The sequence below is a fragment of the Gavialis gangeticus genome, unplaced genomic scaffold, assembly GCF_001723915.1.
Source record: "Gavialis gangeticus isolate Ggan-Ray unplaced genomic scaffold, GavGan_comp1, whole genome shotgun sequence".
Taxonomy (NCBI): domain Eukaryota; kingdom Metazoa; phylum Chordata; order Crocodylia; family Gavialidae; genus Gavialis; species Gavialis gangeticus.
In genome coordinates this window covers 97,546,929-97,557,246 of record NW_017729031.1, presented here as the reverse complement: position 1 = coordinate 97,557,246, position 10,318 = coordinate 97,546,929, and the positions used below count along the sequence as shown (strand labels likewise).

General features: G+C 41.6%; 1 protein-coding gene across 1 annotated transcript in view; it reads right to left on the bottom strand.

Annotated features, from left to right (window-relative positions):
* The window catches only part of ERBB4 (erb-b2 receptor tyrosine kinase 4), a 970,081-nt gene that overhangs the window by 256,119 nt on the left and 703,644 nt on the right, over nt 1–10,318 (bottom strand). Inside the window, exon 18 of the mRNA XM_019522894.1 lies at nt 1,478–1,610. Coding sequence (XP_019378439.1) covers nt 1,478–1,610 — 133 coding nt within the window. The remainder of the gene's footprint in view (nt 1–1,477; nt 1,611–10,318) is intronic.

Genomic DNA, 10,318 nt, shown 5'->3' with positions numbered 1-10,318 from the left:
TGTATGCTGTGGATTCCTTCTCCCAAGGTGCAGCACCCTGCATTTGTCTACAGTGAACCCAGTCTTATTCTCGTGTGCCCACTTTTGTAGTCTGTCTAAATCTAATTGCAGCCTCTCTCTCCCTTCAAGTGTCACCTCACCCCACATCTTAATGTCATCAGCAAACTTGGACAGTGTGCTTTCCACCCCCTTGTCCAAGTCGCTGATGAAGATGTTAAACAGTCCAGGCCCAAGGACCAAGCCCTGGGGTATCCCACTGCTCACATCTCACCAGGTTGAGTACAACCCATCCACCACTACTCTCCAGGTGTGCCCCATCATCCAATTTTTTACCCATCCAACTATGCAGTCTTCAATGCCACAGTTGCTTAATTTATTGATGAGGATGGGGTGAGAGACAGTGTCAAAGGCCTTCTTAAAGTCTAGAAAGACTACGTCCACAGTGACACCATCATCCAAGGATTTAGTTACTTGGTCATGTGCTTCTCCTTGAGGGCAAGGAGCCTCTCATGGAGTGCATGGTTCTCCTGGGCCATCTCTCACTCCTGCTCCTGCTCCAGCTCCTGGGCTTGCCAGACCCATAAGCCCACAAGCCACATCTCCACTGCTGTGACCAGCCAGTCCAGCAGCAGAGTGCAGTTCTGTGTGTATTGCTGGCAGAGGTGGCACATGAAGAAGTCTGATAATGGTGGTGGTGGTCTTACAGATGCAGCTACACTAGCAGCTGGTCCTTCTCCCCTGCAGGATAAGCAGGATAAGATGGGGCTGGTAGTTTTGTCTAATGACTCCACCATAGTATAAAGCATTATACAGTTAATACTGCTATTATTTTTATTCTACAATGGCAATAACAAGAAGAGTAGTAAACATTTATACAGACTTTAAACAGGTTTGGCCCAGCTAGTTATAGCCACTGCACAAATACATTGCAAATCACAGAAAAATACAGCTGGAGGGAACAACAAGAGGCCATCTAGTTCAAGCCTGTGCTCTAGGTAGGATCATCCCTGTATATGACAATCATTGCATTTAAGTAGGTGCTTCAGATGGCCCCTGTTCAGCACAAGCCTGCTTCAAAGCTCTCTGAAGACAACTGGAATCCTACCATTTACTTCAATGTGCTTTGGATGAGGACTCAAAACACTTATGTAAGTGGTAAATGACTCAACAAGTTATGGCTTAAGTTCTGGTGGGAGAAGTTTTGAGCTTTGGCTTTCAGACACGATAATCATAATGCTTGTTTGTAGGTTTAATAATTGTGTGTCTTTAGAAAAACTAATATCTTAGAATAGCTTCACTCACACACTCTGTAATGTCTAGTTGAAATCAATGGGATTGTTTCCATGGATTTCAACAGGAGTTGAATTTGGCCCTAAAAGAGAAGAGGAGGAGGAGGAGGAAAGAGGAGCAATACTATACAGTTTTCCTAATACATGTTTTTTTTTTTTCCATTTGGTGAAAAAGAAAACATCCTCACCTCAGTTTCCAGAAACCTTCGTAAGGCCCTCTTCTTCTTAATGCTCTTGCGCCGAACATAAACAGCAAATGTCAGGCCCACGATAACGATGATGAAGAGTCCACCAATCACTCCCGCAGCAATCAGGGGGGTTCTACCAATCAGAATCAAAGACCTCAGTGTGAGACAGGGGAACTGAGCAAGGAACAGCCATGCACCCGAAGTAAACACACTTGGAAAACGTATAAAATGGAAATCAGAAACTCAGGCAATTCAGACATTAAATTGAGTAAAGCACATCAAGAGCATGATAGGGCTTTTCTTTATCACATGTTTTATTTTATTTTAGTTTAGTTTCAAACTGCCATGCATACTTGCGGAGTCATGTGGACAAGGACACACAACATGCACTTTCATGGCAAATGCAAACCTGCAATGGCAAAATAAGGATAAAGGTATGAGAAGCTTGCCCTGTGGTAACTTTTTAACTCATCCTCTGTTTTCTTTCAGTCCCCCCAGGTTAACTCTTAGATTTCATATTTAGTGGGGAACTCTCCTTAAAATTAAGAAAACTATCTAACTTTTGCTGGTGATCATAATTTAATTGGGGTAAAGGTGAGGAAGATCTGAAAAGATATCAAACCAAATCCAAAGGTGCTACTGAAGCAGTGAAGGAGGCATCTTAGTGCGTGACACTTTTCTGATCCAGACAATACTGAAGGCACTGTGCTATCAGAGATATTATATGTCAATAGAGATGAAACCTGAAGGCCTGATGTTTCTGGAGGAGTAGATATGTTAATCCTAAATGTCCTGATATAAATTCCACCTTAAGAAAACTAATAGAATTGTGCACAGTTCAGAAGTTAGTTCACTATGGTTCAGTAGCATTTTGTTTGGTTTGGGTTTGCATGTAATTGCTCCCCTTGAGCTTTGCTGTGATATTTCAGGTAGAGTAAATTCCCAAAGCCAAATGACAATCAGAGAGAGAGCAGAGATTAAGCTGGATCTAATTTAAGGTTAAAACCATGTGAAAATGCCAAGTCATGCACAGTTTCCACAAAATCATACTTCCTTCTATGACACCTACAACTCTACCCATACTTTAAAACAACTTGAACGTAAGTGGTCATTGTAATCATCACCATCACACATATCAGCCCTTACCAGGGATCAGGACCTCTCTGTGCTACATGTCTTACAAACACAGAATAAAAATATTGCCCTTGTCACAAAGAGTTTACAATCTAAACCTAAGGCAAAAGAAAACAGATGTATTCAGATAAAAAGAAAAGAGGAGTACAAGGGTCATACTGCTGCTGCCACTGTGATGGGCCAGGGAATATGTAAGAAGCACGGTTTGTGAAGTGATATCTCTTATTGGACCAACTATCTGGTTGGGAGAGATGTCAGACAAGGCACAAAAGGAAAGAACAAAACAATGTAGAACAGTATGACAGGTAGTTACTTCAGCATACCAGAAGCCTGATCACTGTCATGGTTTTGGTAGGCATTGTGGAAAAGAAAGATTTTAAAAAGAGTCCTCAAGCTGACAGCCTAACTAAAGGGCGAGGGTGGGGGGAGATGGATTGAAGCACCAACCCTGGGCACGGGTTTACAGGTGGCACAAAAACAGCAGCTGCTTCTTTGCCAACCACCACCCACAGCTGCCAGCAGCTTGGCTATTGCACTGCCCTATGTGCCACCGCCACCCAGAGCACAGTATTGCTCACTTATCCATCTGCCTCTGGTACTATGTACTGGTGATGACAACAGAAAGCTAATGGCCTCCTGATACTGGACAGCTGCTAAAAATTGAGAGGAGACTTGCACTGAGATAGAAAACCACTGCATCTCCCATTTACTGCCATCAGTTGTATTCTATCACAGACCTGACTGATGAGAAGCAATGCATCAAATCTAACAGGTACAAATTTAAATCCACCAACTTTACATTCCTAAATAGTGTACAAGTATAGTGTTTACAGTTTTATCCATGGGAAAACTGACTAATCCCTAGGTGGCACTCCTCTTCACTTGACATGGTTTTTGTCCCCCATTTTCCCGTTCTCTACACCCCTTCTTCTTTAAGGGACTTACAAGGAGTTTATGCATCTTCCTAGGTGAAAAAGGATTGTCAGAGAGCATAAGCAGCTGGATTTGATCCTTTGGGAGAATGCCTAGGAAGAAGCAGAAGTAGACTCTGAAAAAATCTAAAAATCCATGTAAGTGGCCCTGAACGCCACTTGCGCATTTAAAGCTAGCTGCAAAAGTGCTACTCAACTGCCTAAAAGTTTTTGAGTTTGGGCCCTGATGAATTATAGCTACCAGTGCTGGGACCTGAATAATGTTTTTGCGCTAGCTGGATTTCAGTGCTTAGGGGAGCCCAAACCAATACCACCATATTCCTCTGCTAGAAATACCCCTCCTATTCCACCTGGCCTCAGATCACATCACCTTTTCCTAATCATGTGGAATCCAATGGCAGTTTTGACTGCAGAAGTAAGACAAATCTATAAGAACTGCCATGCCAGCTCAGAGTAATGGTTCATTTATTTATTCTGGTATCTGCTTTCAACAAATAACAGTCAACACCCAAAAATTCAGAGAGGTACAAGAAACCCAATAATGGGGATTATGAAATGACATGTCTACAAGGGATTTTTGGTTAATTAGGGCTAATATGTTCTGGAGCATAAGGCTTTGCACACTTCCTACAATATGAGCTGTGCCACAATGTTCCAACAGCTCCAAACTATGAACTGACAAGATACAAAAGAGCCCTTCTGTGTTCTGAAGTTCATATTAATAACTGTTTTAACAGCTGTCAACATAATTAATTATGCAATATAGTAAAGTGGTAGCAAAGTGCATTTGAAAATGGTCCAAATATCTATTTTGCATGATAAACCATAATAAGTGAATTGATCCAAAGGAAATATAATGGCTGGTTTAGAAAGTAAAATGAGGTTAAATTGTTTTGCTACCTGTTAAAATGACAGATCATAAGGGTTTAGAACAAATCTTTAGACTCCATCATATCAACTGTTACACATTTATAATTAAAAAAATCCTTTTTATTTTTAATACTGTTTTCAGTATTTGATACAGAGCTGACTAAAATAAAAGAACAACTGCCTTGTACTTTAGTCATTCATTTTTCAGTAGGCTTTTAGGGACAGATCTTGACAGTGTGAACAAGTCCCTTTGATCTTTAAAAGCCTTGTAGAAGAGGTTAATGCTGCTGAAGGGCCATACTTAGGTAGGCAAATATTGGCAGGTAATCCTAATTAGGTCCCCCTACTTCAGGATTTTGCATATATTATCCAAAATTTCAGGTGCTGAACGTAAACACATTATTATGCTTAGGAAAAGTGGCATGCAAGAGATTACATTGAATTTGGAATATGTATTGCTAAACATTAAACATTAAGATGAAAACTGGGGGAGAGCACTGCTTTGAAACAGAATAATGGACAGTTGCCTTAATTTATAGCTCCACCTTCATCAAGTAAAAGCCTCCCAGTCATTACTGAGTGAAGTAGATATTATATCATGCAGTTCTTTTCCCTCCTTTTGCAGGGTTAATTCTCAAAGTACAATATCAAGTGTCTTATCCAAAGTTACTTAAAATGACAAAAAAATAATTGTGTTCCTCACCTGAACACCATTGCAATCTCGTGTCTAATTGTTGTTCTCTACCACTCCAAGATCTTTGTTAGACACTTTGCAGGTATCACCTACCTCACCTACCATCACGATCCACTGGCTGGGAAATTGGCTCCAGGGACGGACCCAGAGGGTGGTGGTTGACAGAAGTCAATCGTCATGGTGCCCTGTGACCAGTGGGGTCCCTCAAGGCTCTGTCCTTGGACCTATTTTGTTCAACCTTTTCATTTATGATGTGGACATTGAAGTCAGAAGCGGACTGGCCAAGTTTGCCGAGGATACCAAACTTTGGGGTAAAGCATCCACACCTGAGGACAGGCGGGTGATCCAGGCTGACCTTGACAGGCTCAGGAAATGGGCAGATGAGAACCTGATAGTACTTAACACTAAAAAATGCAAGGTTCTCCACCTTGGGAGGAAAAACTTGCAGCATGTCTATAGGCTCGGCAATGCTATGCTGACTAGCACTACGGAAGAAAGAGACTTGGGGGTCATCATTGACCACAAGATGAACATGAGCCTGCAATGAGATGCTGCAGCTAGTAAAGCAAGAAAAATACTGGCTTGCATCCATAGATGTTTCTCAAGCAAATCCCAGGACGTTATTCTCCCCTTGTACTCGGCCTTGGTGAGGCTGCAGCTGGAGTACTGCGTCCAGTTTGGGGCCCCACAATTTAAAAAGGATGTGGAGAAGCTTGAGAGAGTCCAGAGGAGAGCCACGTGCATGATCAGAGGTCAGGAGAACAGACCTTATGACGATAGGCTGAGAGCCATGAGGCCCTTTAGCCTGGAAAACCGCGGGCTCAGGGGTGATCTGATGGCCACCTATAAGTTTATCGGGGTGACCAGCAGTATTTGGGGGAACGTTTGTTCACCAGAGCACCCCAAGGGATGAGGAGGTTGAACGGTCATAAACTCCTGCAAGACTGTTTCAGGCTGGACACAAGGGCTGGAGTGGTCTGCTACCAGAGGTGGTTCAAGCACCTACTTTGAACACCTTCAAGAGAAACCTGGATGTTTTACTTGCTGGCATCCTATGACCCCAGCTGACTTCCTGCCCCTGGGGCGGGGGGCTGGACTCGATGATTTTCCTAGGTCCCTTCCAGCCCTAATGTCTATGAAAATCTACCTGGATTATTTTTGTTCATATTTATTAACTTGCATTTTTGAGGGGTGAGTCATTTGCTTTCCTATCTGTTTCTCTAGCATCATTGCATCCCTTTGTACAATTTTTTTTACTGTCTCTGGAGTCTGCAATATCTCCCATTCAATATCATCTGTGAATTTCATTAAGATGCTGTTTATCTTTCCTTCCATATCATTAATAAGGATGTTTAACGAATCCAAGCTTAACACTGATCCCCCAAAAGGTGGTGTTGATCAGAGCGTAATTGTAGACACAAAACCTTTTACCATTTTATTTTTTTAATCTAATCATTTTGTACGTGCTACAATACCTATCTGAAAGCTCAGCTTGATGTGCAGCTGGACACACAAACCCCATTATCTTTAGTGGCATTAAGAATTTAATCCATTTATGTTATTGGTCCACTATTGTCATGAAATAATCTCTGAGGATGCAATTGAATGCAGTTGCTGCTTAGACCAGTTTACTGCAGGTTTAAAATGTGTTTCAGGAAAATGAATAGCAATAGTGTCAACCCTGAGACATCAACAAAAATTTCCCCATCAAAAAGGAGATTTTTATAAGCCATTTTCAAAACTGAGGTACCAATTCCCTGGTATGTGACAGCTATGCTAATATAGAGTGGCATCTACAGGGAATGGGGTTTGGCTCCTTGGTCTCCCGCTCTCTGGCTGTCTCTGATATCAGGTGGAAAGCATATGCAACTTCTGCCATGGGCATAAGCTTCATAATGACCCTGCACATAGATTGTTCACCCCTACCAACCAGCTATCTCTGACTATTTACAACATATAGGGTTTCTATACATGTGCTCTGGGGTGGGAGTGGGGTGTTTTAATTAGAGTGGCTCCCAGACAGCATGTATTCAGCATCCTGTATTTCAAAATGGCCACAGAGGCACTTTAACTAAAGCTAATTCAATGAGTTTTAGTTAAAGTGCCCATGCCACCATTTTGGGTGTGTATTTGGGAGCAGCCTGCATGGCATTAATCCAGCTTTTAATACTTAGAAAAAAATTCCACGAGAAAGATTCTGGAAACTATGTAGAAACTATGTATAGCTGAAAGCATGATTTTAGTATCCCATAGGCAAGAGGAATAATTTTCTTTAAAATGTGTATAGTGCATTCATATTTAGAAGTATCTAAAAATCAATCATGCACAACTTAACACTGAGATGAAAACAAAGTTTGGATGCCAAGATACATGTAGATGCTCAATAGGGGCTATGTATCATTCCAACTACTTCAGACCATCAAACTATCTAAAAATCCACTATGGCATTGTTAGAATCAGGTATGAGAGTCTAACTGCTGACAAAATATTAACAGCAGTTTCAAACTCTAAGTTCAAGAACAATTAAAAAAAGACATAATTTTGACCCATGTAGAAAGACTGTGGGAGAGAACACCTGTTGTATAAATTCCATGTTAAACCACATAATACAATATGTAAGTCAATTGAGCTTTTGACACCTGGTTATTAGAGTGCTGTAGGATTTTTTAAAGATATTTTAATATTTAATCAATGTATCCATACATGGTTCATTAAAAGTTTGAAAATTTCTCAGCAGTAGCTTCTTGCAGGGTTTTTTTTTTTTTTTTTCTGGTGAGGAGTTCTTTAACAAGGTACTATCTCTTTTCTGATGGACAATTCACAAATTCAGTATTCCCCACCTTATCAATGGGGGCTTTCAAGCTATAATATTAAGGACAGAATGGACTCCTACTGGAATGGTACTCCTGGAATGGTAATATTTATATTCACAATATGAAATTCACAATTAATCAGAATGGTAGGTAAATAACAATGAAATATGTTTTAATAGCTTCCTAATGCCCATCACATACCCCTGATTAATTTGTTGAAGCTAAATTTGCACAGGTGTTCAGTGTTCATACTATTTCATTCCACCTCAGGTGGGAGAACAACTAACCAACACTGTTTACATCAGCAGAAAATAACTTTCTTTATATTTTTTGGGAACATTATAAACTTTCCAAGAAGATGCCTTTCTTCTCCTTTCCTGCTTGTAATTTAAAAGTGTCCGAACACAGAAAAAGCCACCAAATATGTTTATGTTAGGCCATTTGTGACAAGATGAGGGCTATAACTTTACAGTCAGTATAGTCAAAGGCAAATTGCATTCAACATTTTGGGTGCGTCTACACATGCAATTAATACAATAAGGGCTTACTCAACAGTAAGTCTTTACTGCATCTACACAAGATGCTGACTGCACAATAGTCTGAGACTACTGCAGAATAGCATCACATGGCAGCAACAGTGACACAACATTACTGCACAGTAGTCTCAGGCTACTACGTGGCCAGCTTCACAACAAAGCCATTTGTTGATACTATTGCACAGTAACTCGGATTACTGTGCAGTCATTTAGCACTTGTTTATACACAACAACATTTCTTAACTTGGTTGTATAAACAAGTACTAAATGACTGTACAGTAATGACTGCGCAGTCAGCATCTCATGTAGCTACAGCCACTGCACAGTAAAATAGTGCTCAGTAAGCCTTCTTGGGAAGTATGTCTACACATGCTGCTTGTTGGGAGCTAAGTTGCTCCCAATGGGAGCAGCCTGATGCAGGGCTGCTCCAGTTCTCCAACTATTACAGCAGCCTGGGAGAGCTTCAGGCTCCCCCTGGATGCTACTGCACCGGCTGGCAGGGAGCACAGGGCCAATCCCCATGCACACAGGGCCAGGAGAACTCTGCTGGCTGCAGTGGCAGCTATCTCCTGGCCCCTGCACATGGAAACAAGGCCCATGCCCAGTAGGACGTCCCCATGTAGCTAAGGGCTGGTCTGGAGGTGTCCCACTTCTGGTGCAGCTGCCAGCCAGCTCCAGGCTGCATAGAGACTTCCCCACCCAGCCCAGAACTGGCCAGTAACTATCCTGCTTCTGAGACAGGTCCCAGCCATCTCTGGGTTCGGTGGGGAAATCCCTGTGCAGCCTAGAACCGGCTGGGACCTACCCCAGAAGTGGGACTGTTTCCGGCCAGGCCTGGGCTGTGTGGGAAAGCAGGGAGTTCCCAAGTCCTGGTGCTGCTCAGCTCCCAGCTCCTGTAGGGATCCAGGAGCTAAGCAGCACTGGGACCGGGGGGGGCAGGCGGAGGTGGGGAGGAGGCATGGGAGGGTGCACAGAGCTACCCCTTCCTGGCCCTGCTCAGCTCCTATCTACTGCAGGGAGCCAGGAGCTGAGTAGTACCAGCTGGGAGCTGAGTAGCAGCAGGTCCCAGGGACCTAAGTTAGAAAATATCTAAGTTAAGAAATGTTGTCTAAGTTAGGAAATGCATATGGATGCTTATGTAAATTTGCTCCTGGTCATCAGTTACACATGCACTACTGTGCAGTTAAGTCTTCAGACTAACACAGCTAACTATCTCTCTCCAGTTAAACTGGTCACGTGCTGCAACATGCTTAAACTTATTCATACATGTACTTCAGTGTTTTGATCGGTTAGGGCCAGAGTCTCTAGTACTGTGTAAGACCCTTATGCTAGAAATTAATAGTTCTGCCTCTTAAGGTAACGTATATAAGCAGGACGTGTCTCTTGAAGCAATTGTGCTAACATCAAAACAGATCAAAATCATTTCATATTAAATGGTTCCATCATTTAAGGAGGGTTGCACCTTAAAAATATGATAGTACTTTTACTGATATTAAAACTAAATACTAAAACAGTATGCAAACACCATTGAATGTCAATTGATCTGTAAAAATACATCTTACTTCTCTCTTAATTTGATTTTTTTTACTTGAATAGCACAATGAGTAATTTCACTTGGTAAAACATATGGAGAGAAAAAATATCTAATAGACCTTTAAAAACTGTTAATCTAATCTAGGATCAGGGACATTAACATGAATTAATTATATCTGTATAATTATTGCATGGCATCACTAAATGACAAGGTTAAGTTTGACTGGGTGCCTAAACCATGTATTTTCATACTGGATTTCTTTAAAGTTAATTTTGACTCTGAATTTGAGATAATTACAACATGTTAGTCATAAGTTCACCATAAGCAA